General features: G+C 42.5%; 1 protein-coding gene across 1 annotated transcript in view; it reads right to left on the bottom strand.

The window, feature by feature from the left end:
- Positions 1–2,701: 2,701 nt before the first annotated feature.
- The window catches only part of DENND6A (DENN domain containing 6A), a 44,122-nt gene continuing 24,714 nt past the window's right edge, over positions 2,702–22,109 (bottom strand). The window contains exons 11-20 of the mRNA XM_075287914.1: positions 18,837–18,932; positions 18,310–18,404; positions 16,599–16,664; positions 16,454–16,518; positions 13,448–13,537; positions 12,515–12,568; positions 12,321–12,430; positions 10,447–10,549; positions 9,531–9,605; positions 2,702–8,040 (exon numbers count right to left, since the gene is read on the bottom strand). Of these exons, the coding sequence (XP_075144015.1) occupies positions 7,909–8,040; positions 9,531–9,605; positions 10,447–10,549; positions 12,321–12,430; positions 12,515–12,568; positions 13,448–13,537; positions 16,454–16,518; positions 16,599–16,664; positions 18,310–18,404; positions 18,837–18,932 (886 nt within the window). The 3' untranslated portion in view covers positions 2,702–7,908. The remainder of the gene's footprint in view (positions 8,041–9,530; positions 9,606–10,446; positions 10,550–12,320; positions 12,431–12,514; positions 12,569–13,447; positions 13,538–16,453; positions 16,519–16,598; positions 16,665–18,309; positions 18,405–18,836; positions 18,933–22,109) is intronic.

Here is a 22,109-nt window from a genome sequence, read left to right as displayed (position 1 = left end):
GGTCCTCCATGTATTTACTGCCAAATCAGCCCCATTCAAAATAATTTATTCAATGTTCATTTGCAGAAATTTCTACAACTCAAAATGTGATTATTCGATAGACCTCCTTGGACGTATTGATAGTGTGTATTGTGTGTGCCTCTGTGAATACTCCTATGAAATGGTATGTGGTGGACTCACAGTAGATTGATATGAGTTTGTGCTCCTGTATAATACTGGACCTAGAGCATAGATCTATAGGAGGCTATATAGGTCCGATTATCTAGGTATCACTTAGAAATAATGCCGTCTGCCAGTGCTAAGCAGAAAGTGGGCAGAATAGAGAAGAGAGCATCAGCTTATACGGGGTTCTTGAATATATGATAATGTAGTAATAGCCACAAGCACTTCCTGCTACTGAGACTATGATGAACATTGCTAAATGAAAAGGGAAATGCTAGCGGAAGTATGTGGAAAGGCTTGTCATTACATTATACTGCATTATTTATAAAGATTGGCAAAACCATGGGGTGGTGCAGCGTATCATCAAACATGACCCAAATACAAACATAACATAATATTTTGTAAAACACTTAAAAAAAAATTTCAGACACCATACTTCAGAATTCTGTGGTATTATATGGGCCCGATGTTTGGGATCCTTATCGCATAGCCAGAATGGAGAGGAGATACCAAGAGTCGAGCACTGTGGAGGACCCATCCTGTCCTGCATCAGAAATAATAATTGGTTGAAATCAGCACTGTGCAATGTTTAAGGCTGAGACTCCACGTTGCAGAAACGCAGCTTTTTTGTTGTTGCAGATTTTGTTGTGTTTTTTTGTGCCAAAGCCAGAAGTGGATTGAGCAGAAGGTACAAGTATAAGAGCTTCCTATATATTTCGTATTCCTTTTGTAGCCATTCTTGACTTTGGCTCAAAAAAGCTGCTTATCCACAACATGGGGCCTCAGCCTAAAGTTCAGTTGAATTGGGCATCAGTAGCACTGCCTGTTCATAAAGGGTAATGTGCTGCCAACACTTGTGCATCTTTCAGTGTATCCACCACCATGCCAGGAGCCCTGCCCACCCATGGTGGTCAGTAGACAAATGCTATTTTTGATTTACTGTTACGAATCTGAAACTTTTGAATGTTCAGGATGAATCCGGTTTGTTACAAACAGATTCAGCCAGCTCTACCAGATTCCCTTACGCAAAAAATTAATAAAATAATACATGTGCATGTAAAATACTGTATGCTAGGGTGAATTCGGCTCGGCTTCTTATAAAAACATGGAAATTTATTGAAGTCTTCATGGTAAAATATATACAGACTGTCCCGACATCTCTCAAGGTGTCAAGGAGAAGACAGACAGGGCCAGACGTGTGTCTAACAATCATTTCTATTCATGAGAAGAGGTGTTCATCAGCATCCTTAAAGAGGACCTTTCATCAGATTGGGCACAGGCAGTTCTATATACTGCTGGAATGGCGACAGTGCGCTGATCTGTGCCCTGGGTAAAGCGCTATCGGTCCCAGTACCGTAGCGCTTTACAGTCAGAAGGGCGTTTCTGACAGTTAGTCAGGAACGTCCTTCTCCACAGCAGCACCTATCGTGCGGTACAGTGTGAGCGGGGAGGAACACGCCCTCCCTCTGCTCATAGTACTCCATAGACGAGTATTATCAGGAGAGGAGGGGGCATTCCCCCCCGCTCACACTGTACAGCACTATAGGCGCTGCTGTGGAGAAGGACGTTCCTGACTGTCAGGAATGCCCTTCTGACTGTAAAGAACTACGGTACCGGGACCGATAGCGCTTTACCCGGGGCACAGATCGGGAAAGACGATAGTGCGCTGAATTCAGCGCACTGTCGGCTTTCTAGCAGTATATAGAACTGCCTGTGCCCAATCTGATGAGAGGTCCTCTTTAAAGGATTCTATCATTAGAATCCCTTTTTGAAATAAGATAACGCCGGAATAGCCTTAAGAAAGGCTATTCTTCTACCTTTATTATTCTGATCTGCGCCGCCGTTCTTGTGTTATTTAATCTTTTCGCCGCATGCAAATGAATCTTCAGAAAGCACAGGGGGCGTTCTTTGCTGAAAAAGCACAGGGGGCATCCCCTGTGCTATCCGAAGACTTCAGCGACGCCTCCTCCCGAATGCCTCTTCATCAACCGCGTCATCAGTCGAAAGAGCCAACTGTGCATTTCCATCAGCCATTTTCCTGTAGCCTCTTACAAAAGCATCCATTTGGCAACAGGAAAACGGCCGAACCGACATGCTCAGTTGGCTCTACCGCCTGAAGATGTGCAAAGAGGCGGTGGGGAGAAGAAGACAGTGGCATTGCTGGGCTGGAGAGTCTTCGGACTCCCTGTGCTTTCTGAAGACTTATTGGATGCGGCGAAAAAAACTAAACAGTGCAGCATCCCCCAAATGTAGAGGTTTGCTTTATCTGTGCGCACATCATCTTGCGCTTCACGATTGACTTGAATTTTTACTTAAGGAGTGTCAGCTCACCACCATGTCAGTATGTGTTAAGTATGTGGAATTTTCTAATTGTTAATGTTCACTTTAGATTGGGGGGGGGGGGGGGAGGTCTTTCGATGCTGAACTCTGTAATCATGGACAACTCCTTAATAGATGGGAATACCTAGCTCTGTATGTATAACGTCCATAAATCCAGCGTCTTATAAAGTCAACTCACACCAATAAATATAAAGGGATGTCTTTATTTAGTTTTAGAAAAATACACATTCATAAATGCAGTGGCCAGGTTAGCGTCAGTGCATGTAACATGCTTTCGGAGTTTACCTTACAGACAGACAATCTTTGTTAAAAAAATAGTTCTGTAACAAAAACTATTTATACCCAGACAGCCAATGGAGCGCCCCCCACAGATTTTATAATGCACCAGGAATGACAAACATTCAGGTTTAGTGATACGTTCAGTAAAATATACATTTGTTAGGAAAGTCTTGCTGAAAGCAGCAAATTGCATATAAATCATCAGAATATAAAATACAAATTACCTATAAAATGTAACTCAAAACTGTGCTAAGGCATCACCGAGGGCAACTAAGAAAGGAGGAAGTCTGAAAGGACCAGAAATAATGTGATATGAATTTACCAGATATTGTATCAAATAAAAAAATAAATAAAAAAAAGTGATAAAATCACCACATTGGGAAGTGTGTATATAACAATGTAGAAATTTAGCAGCACCAGGAAAAAAAACAAAAACAACAAAAAAAAACGGGGGTTGCTTTATTCCATCAAAATGCATGGCAGTGCGCCATCTTGAATCACAGGCTCACAAAAATCCCCCAAAAAATAAAAAAAATAAAAATAGATTCTGCCAAGGTAACTATCCCTGCTCATGTTTAGGAGTCCAGTGGGCGTTGCCACTCATTGACTGACACCTCTCTCTGTATGCATGGTCAACACTAAATATGGCCGGGTGGAAAGGCCCTAAATCTATAGATAGATATCGGTAGTAGAGTGTCTATATCTAGCTTCTGGGGATGAACATATTATATTCCAACCTCTTTCACCTGAGTTAAGTGTTGATCAGTATATATTGTTGAGTTTTATATTGGTTTAACCCCATAAAACAAAATGATGAACAAGATTTTTTTCTCTAAACTGTGAGTCCTTGCATATAAAATAGAAACACATTCTGATGAGTTACATTACATTACCAAGCTTATAATGAAGCGTACAACAACAGTGACATCTATAGGTTATGAGGTGAACTACAAGCAAACTGGCAGAATTGTTCTAGGTTTGTTCATAACATTCTGTAGCTATTGTTCTGTCCCTTTAACATAGTGATAGAAATCTGTACAAGATGAAAGAAAAATACGCCGATTTCTCGAGAAAATGTTTTATTAGCAATATACATAAAACCTGAATGCCTGTGAAAGAAACAGACTAAAGACCATAGCGGCAACAGAAAATTTAAAGGAGTAAAACTTTGGAACTCACATAAACAGTCAGTCTTCTGATATGTGAAGAGTGCATAGGGTAGGGTTACATAATTCATGTCACTGAGCATTATTCTGGGTTAAGGCCGGGGCCCCACGGGACGTAAACGCCGGGATTTGCCCGCGGTGGAAACGCTGTGGGAAAAATCGCGGAGTTTTACAGTGCAAGCAAAGGGGATGGGATTCATGCGAATCCCATGCCCACTTTGCGGAAAAAAATGCTGCGATTTTCAAAACCGTTGCGTTTTTTGAAAATCACAGCATGTCAATTATATCTACAAAAATGCTGGCAGCTTTCCCATAGATATAACTGTAACAGAAAGTCCGCAGAGGAAAAATCTGCAAACTTTCTGTTGAAAGCGCTGTGGAAATAACCGCAGTGCGTTCATGCCGCGATTACGGCCCATGGGGCCTTAGCCTAAAGGAGTATTCTCACCAATACCATGTATCACTTATACAATTGATGGTGGTCCGATGGGGGTAGCCCCTTTCCTGGGCACATATTCCCTTGCATAGTGTATGGAGGGTGCTCAGTTTTAGCAATTGGTAGGGGTCCCAGGGTCGAAAGAGGCCATAACATTAGGTCTTCCTCCCCATTTATAACATAGGTATGCTGACCTGGGTTGAGCTGAGCATACATATGCTGGTGTTTGGGTGTAGCAGCAATATTAAGTCTATGGCCAACCTTAGATCCTTATCCGCACCGCAATGGATAAGTGATACATGTTATCATCTCCAATACCCCTATAATAACCGCACTTCTTTTGGATATTTGGTTTAGATGCCTGTTAATGTGAACAGTTGTCACTTGAGTCTTCCCTTTTCAGGCTGATACTGAACCATTTTTGTGGCCACAAGAAAACTATGAAATTTGTGCATTGATCCCTTATAGGTAACCCTTCTGCCACATGGAGGTTAACCGTTCAGTAGACGCTGTGCGTAGGCAGTCCCTGCCGCAGCCGATAGGGCTATCACAGCAGATATGGTCTGTAAACATGGAAATCAGTGTCAAGGGCATATTAGCTGTATTGTGAATGGTAAGTGATTAAAAACCCATCCAGTATACACATGCTGGGTGTCCTAACCTCCTCCTAAACATGTCAGTGTTTACATTGACTGAACATGCGGAGTTTCCTTTGCCTATGCTATAGATCACATTTTCTCCATTTATTACCATAGCGGATTGTAAAAATTCTGCTCATTGCACTTGGAAACAGACCTTTACTCTCCACTGTGTTGTCAGACATATTATCTGTGTGAACATGGCCATCCAGTTAACAATCAGGATAGCGCTTTGGTTTAACAGTGCGGGGAAATCGGTTTTAACCCTTTAGAGGCATCTTATAGCTCTACTAAACCTGGGGCTCCACTGTGATCAGTAAAACTACTGGAGAACTGGGCACTGCGCCAAAACCAACCACGCCATTGCTGTCCAAGAGAACATTTTAATTCCCAATGTAAAAGTTATAATTTCTTAGGCCCGGTTCACATCTGCATTCGGTATTCCGTACAGGGAGTATGCTGAACGGAATACCGAACGCATTGACAAGCGGTGAGCTTATGAAAGCACATGGACCCCATAGACTATAATGGGATCCGTGTGTTTTCCGCGCACGAGTCATGCGGAGAGAAAAGTAGGGTTCCAACATTCCTGTTTCTCCTCACTGCAAGAGGGATTTGAATGGAGTAACTATGGAGCGTGTGCCCAGTTCTGTCCATGGTGCTGATGGGTACTCAGACACTGAATGGAACAGCGCCCCCCTATGTTTAAATACCAATCCATTAAAACTCTTGAGAAATGGAAGTCCTTTGATCCCTGGTTCTAATGGTCGGTGGTGGCGGGGTAAAGATAAAAGTCCATTGTTGAACACCCCGATACCCATCATCTGAGCCCCCATAACGCTTTCTGATAACAGGTAACTATCAGAATTCTAAGTCTAGCCATGTATTCTCTACATATTATCTCCCTGTATTGCAATGTCTGGTGTACTAAACATTCAAATCAAGAAAAAACATCCAGTAAACCGTCTCAGTGCAATGTCTATTGTAAAGCTTTGTGTTTTGTTGTGTAGTGCCGTAAATATTAAGACATAATATACGGTAATTCATATTCAATCCCATCTCTCTGATACACGAGACAAGTAATGCTAAAACATGGTTGGACAAAATCTAAAAATAATTTATTGCAGCAAAACCCTGTATGACGGTATGGGCCGTGGTATCACTGTATGGTAAAACGTGCACTTAAAACACAAAAGATGATATGTGAAAACACCTGTCTGCCAAATCCAAAAGGATTAAAAGGTTTAAGACGCTTATAAGGAATGCTACTCGCTGTAATTTATAATCATAGCTACAAGGGTCTCCAAATTGTAACAGTCCAAGTTTTGGGAAGAATCATTTCTATATGGTCGTCTGGTACACATAAGTAAACTTGATCTTATGACCCCTCATGCAGGATTGGTCATCAGTATGTGATCTGTGGGGGTCCAACATCCTCACCCCGCACAGATCCACTGTTCCTGTAGTCTCAATGTGCTGGTAACTGCTGCAGTGGATGGAGAGCACGTGCAGGCTCTCCTATACATGTAATAGGAGCAGTGCTGCAGTTCCCCATAACCGCCACAATATAGTGGATGGCACTGCATCACTGCCTCTATTACTTGAACAGGAACAGTCTGCAAATGCTCCCCCTCTGCTACAGCAGCTTCTGTACATGCCAAAAAAGCTGATCTGTACAGGATCCAGGTGTCGGACCCCCCAGGATCACATACTAGAGGCCTATACTATGGGTAAGTCATTAGTATGAAAAGTCCATTTGAAGCTGGAAAATCCCTTTAATCCACCTTAAAAAGGAGCTATCAGCTTTGACATTTTAGATTGCTACATCATTCCTCTGTTAATCCTCCTGGAAGTGTACTAGCAAATTGACAATTGTTACCACTGTACTTGCCAATGTCTTATACTGTCCAATAAGTTCTGACAGTCAGGAGGAATATAAGGAGGAGCAGTATAGTGAAGAAACATCCTAAAAATGCTCCAGAGAACGCAAGTACTTACTACAGGGGAGCGGACAGGTCCTCTATAATGAAGTTCAATCTACCATTTTGGTGTCTGACTATATATAGTGTGTGCCCAAGCTCTTCTACGTTGCTAAAGGCAATACTCATGGCAAAATCATGATCAGATTATAGCTTAAAAGGGTTTTCCTGCAAACACAGGAAACGGGATGAGTGTCTGGTCTCTGGGGGTCCAATTGCTGGGACCCCCCAGTGATCACAAGAATTTACCTCTGTATAACAGAACGGTTATTTCCACACGTGACCGCTACTCTGCCCATGGGACTGCATTCAGTTATCATCATCCCCATAAAAATGAAAAGAGTAGTGGTCACATAAGTGCAATACCACTCCATTCCACCAGGGTCTCGGGACCCCCATTCTTGTGATACAGTGGTCAGACACACTGCGATCAGACATTTTAGTGTTAATTCTTAGGAAAACCCCTTTCATTTATCTAGACAGAAAATTCATAGGTAAAAAAACAAAAAGGGGACATGGATTTTACCTGCCACAAAATGATCATCTCACAGGTTAAGTGCATAAAACTGGTAAAAACGCTCTTGTTCTCCTTCTTGGAAAGGATTTCAATCACTCATGATCCAGAATTCATCAATATTCCAATGTCCGGCATGATTTTGCTTTCCGCTGTGTCCACAAATGACTCTAGTGTCTATAGCACAATGTTATAAAAATATACCAGATATGTATTCTGCTCTAGGTACAGTAGTAAGGAGTCCTCCAACCTCACACCTGGAGGGTCTGCAGAGCACTGACCTACGGTTGGGTCACCCAGTCAGTGTAGTAGAACTGAACGGTGCATGGCTGTGGAGGTACAATGTCGTACTCCTATGGTCTATCAGCGTCTTAGTGCCTTGACCCCACATGGTTCACAAGCTGGTGGTTTTCAGCAAGATCTCTTGCAAGTCTTCGGGCAGTTCCTGAATGATGGTGTCCACCTGTCCTTGTAGCTTCTGTAATGTGTCTGCACTTACAGGGAGATGTTCTTTTTGTGCTAAAGCCTGTCAATGGCAACACTAGTTAGCGCTAGGCACAATCCATAGAGAGTAAATTTGGGGCAACGCCTACATGAAAAATGGAGCGGTAATCTATCCCAAAATGTAGTCAATACAAACATTCCCCATGAAATAACAATTCTGGAGCATCAGATTGTGCATTGTGCCATTCCTCTCTTACCCCTACTAGGAATTTAGGAATAAATTGATAAGTGGGTGTTACCATTCTTCTTTTTTTTTTATTTGATTGTGAGCCCCATATAGGGATCACAATGTACATTTTTTTCCCTATCTATGTCTTTGTAGAATGGGAAGAAATCCACGCAAACACAGGGAGAACATACAAACTCCTTTCAGATGTAGTTCCTGGCAGGATTCAAACCAAGGACTGCAGTGCTGCAAGGCTGCAGTGCTAACCAATGAGCCACTATGTTGCCCCCCGGTATTAACATTCTTCTTGTCAGGCTGGATGATGTCGGATTGGTAGGAATACTCTTCCGTGTGGTAACAACCAGTTGTCAATTTACCCATAAGTTTCTAGGAGGAATAAACAGAGTAACAGCACAACAAAAAGCTCAAATGGCTCGTTCACACGAAGGTAGTGGGGCGAAATTTGGCACAGAAAGTGATGCGGGGCGCCACATCACTCTTGGGTCAAAACCCACCTGCCACGACCGTTGCGGTCGCGGCTTCTCCCTCTGGTGTCGGCTCAAATGAACGGGCCGACTCCGGAGGTTGCTGCGGAATCCGCCTGAAGAAAGGGCAGCTCGCTTCTTTTTTCGCCGCTAGCGGAAAAAAGAACGCTAGTGGTCTCCATTGTATGGAAGTGGATTTTGAGGCAAAATCCGCTGTCAAAATCCGCCTCCTTGCCCCTGTGTGATCTAGCCCAAAGAATGGCAGCTCTGTAGTGCTGAAGTCGTGGGTTTAAATCCTGCCAAGGACAACATCCAGAAGGAGTCTGTATGGTCTGACTGTGTTTGCGTGGGTTTCCTTCCACACTCCAAACATACTGATTGGGAGGGAGGGGGGGGGACAAGAAACAAAAAGCTCAAAAGCTCAAAAAGACAAAGGTACTCCAGATTTATCACAGTATAGAAAATCCAATTATTTACTCTTTAAAGGGGTTATGGACACTTATCCCTTATCCACAGGACAAAGGTTAAGAGTCCAATTGTTGGGGTCTGATTGTCCGGTCCCTGAAATAGAATGGAGTGTCAGTGCGCTTGTGTGACCGATGCTCCATTTACTTCTATAGGGCTGCGGACACTGACGGAGATTACAGTCCCAGTTATGGCCTTGATATGTATTATGTACTGTACATAGCTAGTGTGGTGATGTTCTTGCGGTGACATCCAGGATAGGTTAAGGTAAAAGAATTTGCTATTATCTGTTGCATCAAATTGTACTTTATGCAGCAACAAATTCACTCTATAGAAGATCTCTATATAAAAGGGAATATGGCACAGATACGAATACTCCTACATACTGATACTCACCAGTTTATTTTTAAGCTTTAGCACCAAATCCACAGACTCTACCTCAGTGTGTTTCTGAACCCAGATGAGCAAATCCTTAAATAAAAAAAGAATTTGAATTAACCCCCAAATTTCCAAACACCACACAATCGTTCACATTCCACAATGAATAATTTGCGCAAGTGCCAAGACCGTTTTCGTTTGGCTCATACGCTACCAGCTCTAGGCATTTTGTACAGTAAGATAATGACTGGTACAGTAATGCATTTAAAAGGAGTTTTTTTTCAGGATTTATTTTTTATGGCCTATAACTAGGATAGGCCATAAGTATCTGAATGGTGGAAGACTGACCCAACCCCTCTAAAGGGGCCTGCACTGTACAAGTGTCAGGAGCGGACCTGTACAGTTGATCTGTGCATGGGGTCAACTGTCCGCCCCCACAATCAGATATTTAAGGCTTATCCTAAAGATAAACCATAAAAGTAAATCCAGAAGAACCCCTTTACATCACCAAATATTTTAATTTTCATAATCTTGCACACCTCTGTGCTGCACCATTGTATTGATGCTGCTAGGGCTTGCTGACAATGGGATTATCAATGTGAAGAACTACAGTCCCTATACAGAGACTCCTTTATGTTTATTTACTATGGGGTGTAAGAAAGTTCTGTAAATACTTATGGCTTTCACATCAAACACCGAGATCTGCTACTGACATGTTTCTTTACTACATTATCCACTGCCCAGCATGTGAAACACAATCTCTCCAGGTAGGGAAGGGGAATCCCTGGTACTACAGGTAGGGAAGAGGGGTGATAGCCATGTGAGTGCAGGTGAGACTGGTATCTTGGCTATAGACAGTGTATTAGCAAGTCATAGATCTTAGGTTGTCTAAACCTTCTGAACATAATCTGACAACTGCAATGGACAGCATTACCTCATTACAAAGTGCTTCTAGCTGAAGAGCCTCAAGTTTCTGCATCATTTCTTTTCTGCGAGCTCTGAACCATCCATCAAAGTTTGGTGATCTCAAAAAATGTCTTTATTGAAGGAAATACAAAAAAAAAAACAGAAATGGAAAGATTGGTCATGTGTTGTGCTGCATGAATTATTAAAGTGGTTCAAGACTAGTCAACTGTAATGGTAGAGCGGAGTTCATAGACTGTACAGGCTCATCCCTCCTCACTGTGGTCACTCTGAGCAGCAACATTTTTAAGGGGATACTCAGTTCCTAACACCAATGATCCTCCCAACGTTCACATATTTATGACCTATGCTAAGAACAGGCCATAAAACCTAAATCCTGGAAATCCCTTTAAACTCAAGATAGCCAAAAGTTATTATGTGACTCCTCTTACCTACTAAAAACAAGTCAAGCAGGTCTTAAAGAAGCAGGGTCAAGGAATATGTGACAAGCCACGTTGCAGCCAGCTCATCAGTAATTTAGGAGACTACTTAGGGGGACAACAAGCCTTCTAGTATAAGATACTAAACGTACAGCTATATATCTTACACATGTAATAACTATGATAGGTTCACTTTGAATATGAATAAGATTTCAGAGATAAAAGACAAAAAAAAAACTGCTCTTCCCATCAGACAGATGGTATCATGAATAGATCAGTGCTCCGCCATTCCCATGGGTCACACGTTGTATAAAGCAATCTGCTGACTTGTGATCACTAATAAATTGCTGAAAGGAAGAGCAATTGAATGTCTGCTTTATGTATGAGCGTCACTTATCTGAAAGAAGCCAACAGATGGCCAGGGTAATAGGAATGGAGTACTGGCTACTCAATGCTGGCAGGAGAGGCCTGAGGGGCTGTTTAATGGGGCTTTTCCAAGATTGAAACTTATCTATAGGAGTTTGACCAGAGTGATGGTGTGCATTCCTAACTGCGGCTTCATTTTAGGGTGTGTTCACACAGCGGAAAATGAAGAGGCGCGTCCGCGGCTAGATCAAGCAGGACGCTTCTTTTATCCGCATCCTGCTGTGAACTCCACTTCCCATTGTGTGGGAGGCGGATTCCGGGAGAAATCTGCCACGAATTCAGGAGCGAAATCAGCCCCCAAATTCGCAGGAAATTCATCCATGTGAACACGGCCTTAGGGTATGTTCATATGGGAGTTTTTTTGCAGGCTGAAAAATTCTGCTTCAGGAAATAGCAAATGGTTTTGTGACACTTTTTTTTCTTTTTTTTTTTTTCACATGATGCAGTTTTTGCCGCATTTTCCATTGCGGTTTTTGTCACAGTTCTAGGGATTAGCCAGAATCTTATTCATTTTGCAGGTTTTTTGCAGCGTGGGGCTTAAGCCTAAATTATTTTATCCATCTCAGAAAATGCTGATGCTGCTGAGACTAGAATACCTGTCTGCAAGTCCTGACCATCAGCCTATGATTTACGGAAACAAGTGACATTCTCTGTGGCAATTCTGTAACCTTGACCGAAGTAAATGGGAGCTCCAAAAACTCTATCACCGCTGAGCTACACAGTTTCTAGATCTCTAATTCACTTCTATTGAAGTTATAGAAATAGCCTACTGCAGTGCCACACGCCCCTTTCCGTATTTCATGACCTAGTGGTTGGGACTTGTATCCGGTTATTCCCGTCTCAGCCATGATTTGCTGAAATAAGAAGAACCCTTTAGAGGTAGTGAATATGAAGGGGTCTAAAATGTGCTTTGAAGGATTTAACTCCTCCCCCATAGTGGGATACTGCCCAAAGTCATCAATTATAACAAAAAAACATCCCAAAAAAATACAACTGACTATTATAAGATAGGAATATATCACCAGAGAACTATAATGACCTGTACAGCCCTATCCAGTCCCCTTTTAACCGAGACGTGAGCTGAGGTCCTGTCTTCTCCAACGTCTTCATAAACTCTTCCTGACTGAAGGGTTTAAGCTGAGGAGGACTCTGTAGAGAAAAGATAATGGTAAATGTCCAGCCAAAACTTCCACATACATTATAATATCCAAACTTGTGACACAGCGCTCTGACCTTCCATGCAGAGATGCTCTTCAGCAGCGGCATCAGACTGGCTACATAGCGTTCCTATGGAGAGATAAGTCAGGTTATTACATATATCCTGGAGCATTGAGGGACGTTGTTAAGGGACCACTAGCGCTTCATCCTTCTCAATTTTGGCCCTCAATGACTCCAGATTATCAGGATTTCCTTAGTATTTTCAATTAGGCTACAACCATGTGCAATGTATAGGTCAGTAACTAGTGCACGGACAACACATGGATTGGTCTACATTTGTCATCACTGACCCATACATTAAAAATTAATTGACAAAGCAAATATGGACATCGCCAAAAGATTATAGGACCTATTACATGTTATGCGGCTCTTCGCTACAGACTAGACACACAGCTGCATAAACTATGGCTGTGTCTATGGGCCCATTGAAATCTATAGGTCCGTACTTATATCTGTACTTGCAGATAAAAAGTTTGGTTGTATGCATGAGGCCTTACTGTCAGTGCCATATGAATTTTTTCAAGCGGATTCAGGGAAAAAATCCCAGAACGGAAACCAAGCGCTGGTGTGAATCCATCTTTACAGGGGGATACTACTTCTGGTCTATGACTAAAGGGGTTTTCTCACAATTATACTGTATCTGCACAGGGTAGATGACAAATGCCTAATCGTTGGGACCCCCATGTTATCAAAACAGGGATCCCAAGACTCTGCAGTCTCTAGAATGGAGGAATGGAGCGGCAGCACACATACCTCCTTCACACCCTTTCTCAATGTGGTCCATATACTGAGGAGGAAAGGGCCTGGGACCCCTGTTCTAGGGAACGGTGGGGGTCTCAGTATCAGACATTTGAAAAATGTCATTTGTGTGAAAGTACCCCTTTAAGAAAAAAAAAAAAAAAAAACTATCAGAGAAGATTAAGCTTTTAGAGAATTTCTTCTACATACCAGGGGAATGATGAAGCTCTGAGTCAGCTCTAAGAAATGACGTCGGAGAATCGCATTCTGTGCTTCTGATGGCCGCTTCTGCTGAATTCCCTAAAATAAAGGATCAAAAGAACATAATCCGTGAAATAGAATATACTTAATGTAATATAAACAAATATTAGATCAAGTGTATGGTCAGCTAAAAACATTCCTAGCATGTGACTAATTAACTGGAACCGCGTGACCAAACAGACGCCCAAATACAATTAGATACAGATAGTCCAGGACATGAAGAGATCTGCTGCCACTGCAGGGTTTCTCCAAGACTTGATATTCATGGCCTGTACTTAGGACAGGTCTTCAATATTAGATCAGTGGGGTCTGACACCCAACTGTATACAGAGCCCGAAGCAAGTGGCGCAGTAATGGTGCCCAGTTTGTGTATGATCATGCCACGCTAAAGACGAAACCTGGAAAATCCCTTTAAGGACAGAAGTTGCAGATTCGGAGGCAGTTTGTACTCAATTAATCAAATGGGACAATTTCCAGCATTCTGCACACATGTACACAGCACACGTACGCCAGTGTTTAGTGCAAACAATGGCGCTAATAACCAGCGTGAGTTGTTTTACTATGCCCTTTTGATATACATGCAATGCCATATATTGTAGATAAAGCTCTGTGCATAAATTTACTAAGGCCTGGTTCACATCTGTGTTTGGTATTCCATTCAAGGAGTCCGCTTGGGGACCCTCCGAACAGAATACCGAACGCATTAAAAAACGGTGATCAATGAAGCACTCAGACCCCATAGAGTATAATGGAGTCTGTGTGTTTTCCACACGAATCATTCCGAGGGGAAAGTAGTTCTTGAAGTACTTTTCTCTCTGCATAACTCGTGTGGACACCATGCAGAAAACACACGGACCCATTATAGGCTATGGGGTCCAAGTGCTTTCATTGATCACCGCTTTTTAATGTGTTCGGTATTCCGTTCGGGGTGGTCCCCAGGACTAACAAATACAAAGGTGTCAGGTGGTTAGTGATTCTAGGCTTTGTCTGTTCTGCCCTGATTTTAAGTAAACTATCACATATGCTTATGTCCTTCTGAACAATATGGTGCACATTGCACCAGAGAAAGATCCTTGTGCACGGTTTCCACAGCTTTCCAGTGTTTCCCAATAAATCAGCCCAGTATTTTGCGTGTGATAGTTACTAAACAAGGGAAAACCAGGAAAATAATTTTCCGCATAGTGCCATGCGACCTGCTGTGCCATATAGAACAGATGCTTCCTTTGCAGGCGATATTTTTTTTATTTTAGGTGGAAATACTCTGGAAGTAACAGCCATGAATGCAATTGCTTAAAAGAATTAACCTGCCATATGCACTGTGTCTGCTCCATCCATCACACAGGGCTCCACATCATGCTCAGGCTGCAGACTGTATTCTCTGCCTTATAAAAACATGTTAGACGCCTGGCAGGACCATGACAGTCAGCGATCACTGGGGTCAGTCTCCCAGACAGAATGTGCCGTGTCCTTCTGCTCGACTAAACAACCAGTCACTTTCACCATACATATGATCGAAACCTCTCACGCATTAGAAATGGTGGCAATGCTTATATTAAGCAAGATACTTCCTCGGCTCTTTGCTTTACCGACAGGACTGCATAGTAGATAAACACATCTAATGGGATTCTACACCTTGCTCAAAATGTAGGCCTTATCTTTTTTTTTCTAAAATATTGGTTTATATAAGTGGTATCTACATACTGCATTACCACCATATTGGGAAGCTACTGCCTCTAGAGCAGGGCTTTGGTGCTCATCCTGCAGTACGTCATACTATCCCCAGGGGTACACATCACAGTGAGAGCCCCCCCTTCCTCCTAAAGTATAATTGGAGGAGACCCAGGGGTGCTGATTGAATATAACAGTGTTACTCATCTCCCCTGGTTTCTGGTGTGGACCCCTGCCTTCTTCAGGCTAATGTCAGAATCACAGGCCTCAGCGGTCCCAGACATCAATTGGGTCTGCTAGGAGAGGAACAAGGAGGGTGAGGTTCACACCAAAGTGCAGGGGATGGAAATAACACTATTATATTCACTCACTTCCAGTGAACCTCCATTAACTATACTCTGAGGGTCTGAAGAAACCCCAGAGTAAAATAGTAGTTTGTGGGTGGAAAACCCCAAAAATTCTGGTTTCAAATTCCAAAAAATGCAGATTAAGCCAAACCCAAAATTGTTAGAAAATCTTAGGTGTGAGGAATTTATACATTTGATTAAGGTAGGGAGGTTATACTATGTGGAGGGCCACTATAGGTCATTGTGGAAGCCATTATATTACATGGGGGTCACTGAAGGGGCCATTCTAATTAGTGTGAGACTCGTTATACTACATATGGAGGAAATGAGAGGGCCATTACATAATTGTCAATGAAGACACCAAACAACAACTTATTTCATTAACACTTACAAGTGATGGCTACTTTGGGGGTACCAATTAGGACATTTTCTCATTAGGGGGATCGTTGTTTGAAAAGGTAGAGAATCACTGCTCGAGGACTTGGTATGACCATATACTACATGGCCAGACAGAAACCTATGTAAATATTGTATTGCTGTAGGGAAGGTCTTGTTTTGGGTTTAGGCTCGAATACTTTTCCATGACCGTTTAAGGCTGGTGTCACTCTATAGTTGTTTGGAGTCTGTTGTTCTGATACTCTAACAACAGTCAGAGTGACAGATACAAGGCAACACTTTCCATCTGCCCATCACGTCATTGACTGCAATGTTGAGAAAACAAACAAACAAACAAAAAAAACAATCATAGTCTGAATGTAGCCCAATACCAAAATGACATAACTTGTCATAAACTGATTCCATTTAGGCTGCATTAAAAAGATTTCTACTACAGTACAAGGTAATAAGGACATGGCAGTAGATTGGTCAGGCACATCCATCTACAGACCCCCGGACAGTTCAGGAGTGGCGCACAATACTGCAGACTGCATATTGTAAGTACCTTCTGCAGCTGCTTGATGATTTCCTCGTCTTTGTTCAGATATGGCTTATACGAGCTATACACCCCTGCAGAGAAAATAAACATATAATGACACATAATAGTCTCATATAATGGGCTCCGCATACTGAGATAATAACACACTTACCGGGCTTGGAATCCAAGGTTTTGAGTGTTTTCAGTTTTTTTACTTTGACCTGCTTGGGGACATCTCCTGCAATGTAAGCAATACTGTATGTAACGGTGGTACAAGCCATTGCTGCCGTGCAGAATATCTTACAGGATTTTAGATAGCCTAGCCCCATCGCTCTTCCAACAGTGTCCATTACAATCCATAAAGTGTATATCAATTCTTGAACAACATTTCATTTTTGTTTCTAAATACAACCAAAATTGTGGCCTGATTAATTTCTTTAAATAAATAAACAAATATTGTAAGCCGATGGCTGGTCAGGTAATGGAGGGGGTGTACATCTCACCCAGATTACTAAGGTGGGTGAGATGAGAAAACTCCAGGAATGTTTGTTCTCAGCAGATAACTTTCGTCTGCTGAGCATTTTGGTAAATGCTCAGTATTGGGCTGGATTTTTAGGAATGGCAGGTAGGTTGGTAGTGGGACCTGTCATTCCACCCCCCTCCAGTCCACACTTTGGGGATGTGCCGGCAGTGACTCAGCTGCAGAGAGTCTATTCATCAAGGGAGCTTAAGAAACCAGCTCCATCAGCAGACTGGGGGCAGAGCTTGGCTGGATTGCTGACAGAGAGGTCATATTTTTGGAACTGTGTCCTGAGTGATTCTACTAACTTTTTGGATTTCTGTTATTCTAGGTGAGGTAACCTATTCTATATTTAGTTAGAGTCTAGCCGGGCAGGGATTTATTTTTGTATTGTTTCCTTTTGAATGAAAATAAACTCTACCTTTGTTTTGGAGTAAAAGAAACTGGACTTGTGTGTCTATGCCACCCCACCTAGAAACCCCAGACCCTGACATTGTATGTATGTATGTATTTATCAGCTAGAGGAGTGTCGTTGTTCTGAACTTCTTATCCCTTGAATAGTAGAAAGGCACCTATGACATGACAAATGCAATGGAGGGGTTGAACAGATTGATTTACAGGTATGAACAAATAAAAATTCCCTATGAGGGCAGGTTCACAGCTGTGCCCGGTCTCTGGTTTAGCCAATATGGCTGGTTTCCCTCTTCTGCCCCACGAAACTAGACAGGAGACGGAAACCTGGCGGTCAGCTTTCAAACCCATTCACTTGAATGGGTTTGCAGAGGTGACCACCCGTGTGTGTCTTCTGCCTGCCCCCGGGAAAACAGTTTTTGTTTTGTTTTTTTTTAATCGGACACAAAGTCCTGCATGTCTGACTTTGTGCCCAGTTTACCCTTTTGAAATGGTAATCCAACTTTACAAAATAAAAAAAAGACAAAAGTTTTCACCCATTGTTTCTCCTAGTGCTCCAATGGTCCTCACTGCAAGTGAACAGTATGTAAGAGCTGTAGCTAGCCAGTGGGCACAGTGGTCACCGGCCACACTACTGGCATCACCACTAGAAATAGAGGGCATGATGCCAGTAGTACAGGACGGGACCACAGTGCCTACTGCATCTGCTACATGCTGTAAGCAAAGAGAAGAAGGATCAAACATCTGAAGTGGATCACCAGAAAGAGAGAAGAGAAGTACTATATATTTTTGGGTTTATCACATTTGCACTTTTTTTCTTTTAGATTTTACTTTAAGTTGAACCAATCCTTTAACCTTAAACAGCTGGTCATGTGTTAGCCCTCACATGTACGGAGTTAGTGGCGGCATACATGAAGTAACCCTTTGTGAAGCAGTGTATTGTTATACTTACCTGCCAGTTTCACATCCCCAATGCGGATTATATGTGGCCAGTGCTGCAAAGTTTTAGCAAAGAATGGATTGGTAACACCGAAGATAACGGAAGGTCTAAGGAGAGGAACAAAAAAAAAGCGAGTGTAATGAAGTAGCTTCACCAGGAAAGGAACTAAACATGATTTCTTTTATTTAAAGGCATATTCCCATCTCAGACATTTATGGCAAATCCAAGGGACATACATTTGCCAAGTGTCTAATACAATCAATTTCCGTACTTAGAATTATTGCCTGCGTGTTAAACTGGTTACCTCTGGAATGGTCCCTTAGGCACAAGCTTGTTACAGACCTGGTCACAGAGTTTACAGTAGTTTTATTAATGGAAATATCACTGCAGACTGCACTCTCCTTGTTATGATGACAGAAACCTTAAAACCAAATGTGAACAGAGCCTTACAAGAACAACTCCAATTGCAAACCCCTTTTAAATGACTGATAGTGGGAAATCATCTTCACCCAGTCATGGATTGCTTTGACAATACATACGGTGCCTGCGTGCGGGTTGTATACTCCTTGAATTCTGCATCGTGGATAGTGAAGTATGGCCTGAAGTCGCTGCAGTATTTCAGTGGTGAAATGCACCTGAATACACAAAAAGATAGAGATATGTAAGAAGTGGTTTTATACCAGGTTCACACTAGGCTTTTGCTTGATCTCTGTTGGTCAGGGCACCCAAACAATACAGAGGTGGACCACTAAAACAGCGGCTACTAGCATAAATCAGTGGAACAGTGACGGTAACGTTATTTCCAGACATAACTTGTATTGCACATTTCTTAGCAGTTTTCCCCTCTCTGTCTAATTTTAGCTGTCCCCGAGTTGGTCGGTGAAGACTAGCTGCCATGTCGCCTGCTATACACAACACACAGGAAGGAGATGGGAATCCGATTCACAACACAAGGAGGAGAGGGATCAAGAAAAGAGTCAGAAGAGGAGACACAGGCGTTCTCTAATAAGATATATTACAGGGTTTCCAATATGGATTTGTGCTATAGGTTTACCAAAGTTTTGTTGAAAAATAAGTGACCATTTAAGAATGATGTTCCTTAAAGAGACTGGTTGTCCAAATTTCTAGGAACCTTTTGCCTCAACCAAAGTAGAGAGGGGAGGCCCCACATTCAGAACCTTCAACTATTAGGCCCCAGTCATATGGTTGAGAGAGAAGTTGAGGCAAACATCCACCTCAGAATCGCCTTCATCCCCCCGGCCAACTGCAGCGTTGCCCAAATGAATGGTCCTAATCAGAGAGGGACTCATGGTTCACCTACTGCCATGTGAAGGGGACCTTAGCCAGAGAGGTGAATGGCTACAAAGAGAATCTCACACCTTGAAAGGTTTCAGTTGTCCATTGATTTAAAAGTAAACTGAGTCATTCTTCCTAAAAATAGGCTGACACCTCCTGCTCTGTAGAGATGACTTCTAAGCAGTCATCTCATTATTGTCACAGACAGGATTATGATGACGGTTACACATAATCTATTCACAATAGGTGATGGTTACAACTCCCCTAATCCCCCCTCCTCTCCATTCACAGGTCACAGGGCATGCCCACAGCACTCTTCCATATCCCCACATTACAGGTTCCTATGATCCATGTGGCTCCTGTAAAGCATCTCTCTGAATGCTATTAACAACATCTCGGAGAAGATGGCTGAGCCCATCATGCAATTAAAATAGAATAAAAATAAAACTCTATGGGCAACGACTGAAAATATTAGAAAATAAACTTGTCTGGGTTCAATTAGTAATAAGATATAATAGACACATTCCCTTTAAGTGTTATCCGGCATCCTCATGGTCTCTTTAGGACCCAGGGCTGTCTGATCATGGATGTGTATCAGCAGGGACTGCTCAATGGTGAATCCCTATGAACTTCATGATGTATTTTCATAAAATCTAAGCCCTGACCTGTGACTGCGGACATGTGCACACCGATCAATTACGTAAAATACTCGGAGCAGATCACATGGATGGATATTCCCAGTTCACAGCTGGAAAACGACCACTATATAACTTGTGGGACTGAAATCCCTACTATTCAGATAACAGCTTCTTCTAGTCCTGAAAATACAATTGTATTTTTTATTCCTCAAATGTGGTTTCTTCAAGGTGATTACAAAGAAAGTCAGTAGGTGGCATCACACCGCTACGTGCTGCCATTACTATGCGTTTAGAAGAAGAAAATATGTTCTAGTTTTAGAAAAAAAAGGCAAGAAAAAAAACAAAAAAAGACAGGTGTGTAGGGAGGTGTGGAGGGAGATCTGTCAGGAATATCTCTAGTCACAGGCCGATGTGCTCAGCTAAGGGAGCGTTCACACTACAGTTGTCCGTCAGAGAACATTAACAATTGAAACTAACAGATCCATCAATAATCTCATTGTTTTCAATAAGATTTCTTTTGCCATCTGCTACTGTCTATTTTCGTGAAATCTGTTACAGGTCAGTCATTTTGCCACAGATATATATGCAGGGTGCAGGACTTTAGGCTGCGTTGAAAATAACAGACTTATGCAGATTGTGAATTGCCAGTTGGTTTGTTTTTTTTTTAGGCCCCTTGCAGACGGTCGTGTGTGAGTTCAGTCTGCTGTATGGGTTTTTCCCAGGTAACACACTGGCCCATTAATTTATAACAGCCCACCTACATGACCGCGTATTGCACGGATCAGCGTGCAGGTCAACAGTCCGGGCTGCAAAGCTCAGGACAGGTCGTATTCCTGTCCAGTTTTGAGGCCATGCTTCTGCAGCTCCTATTCATTGAATGAATGGGTCCGCTGAAGCACGGCCGGGGCACAGGTGACATATGGATGAAATCCGTGTGCCATCCGTGCACCAGTCGTGCTGCTCAATCACGGCCAGCGGCCATCTGCAAGGGGCCTTAACATTTCGGTCTATGGCTATCGGATGTCCATTATACCATCTCTTGTTTCTCACACTTGTGCATGACAGGCGTCCATTTTTTATTTATTCTTTTTTTAATGGACTTGAACAGACTTCCAACAGTAGTGAGAACCTAGCCTAATATGCCAGTACTGCTGTGCATTTGTTAGCAGAATGCAAGCTGCCAGTTTCTGTAGTTGAGGCAAACCAAAGACAATTTTTATGAGTTTTTGGAGTTATTTAAAAATGGGTCCTAAAGCAAAAAAATAAAAAATGCTATACTCATTAATTTAACCCCTCTCCTTCTTTAGTACTACCACTCTTGGCGTTGTTCACATGGCTGCAGTGATAAAATACCTATATAATACCGCTGCATGTCATGTGTTGTATACTGCTGAGGCCAATGCTTGCCTGCAACAGTGACGTGAGGTATAATGCAAGCCATCGCTGCAGCTAAAGGAACCATGCCTTGCAGGGAGGACCGCAGCAATGGAAGCAGAAGACACTTAGATTGGATGAGTATAGCTTATTGCCCTCTACTTATTGAGACTGAAGAGATCTGGAGGAATCATTGTCGGGAGAACAAGCATTCAAGCTTACAAGTCTCCTCCGGGTTACCTGAGGACAATCCCTGTCCCTGCACACTTCTCAGCCAGTGGGACAGAATTTGCACATAAAGGAGTATTCTGGTAACAAAGTTAGCCCAGGGGGACCCCAACTATTACAAAACCTGAGTTTGTATGGAGCAGTAGTTAGGCAGCACATGCCGTTCCATTCATTTTATTGAAGCTGCCAGAGATGAACGAGTGCTGTGTTTCGGCTATTTCTGGCGGTTCCATTGAAATGAACAGAACAGAGGAGAATGCCTGACATGTCTCCATT

This window comes from Leptodactylus fuscus, chromosome 9 (genome assembly GCF_031893055.1).
Source record: "Leptodactylus fuscus isolate aLepFus1 chromosome 9, aLepFus1.hap2, whole genome shotgun sequence".
In the NCBI taxonomy this organism is placed as follows: Eukaryota; Metazoa; Chordata; class Amphibia; order Anura; family Leptodactylidae; genus Leptodactylus; species Leptodactylus fuscus.
This window is presented reverse-complemented; position numbering and strand designations above follow the sequence as displayed.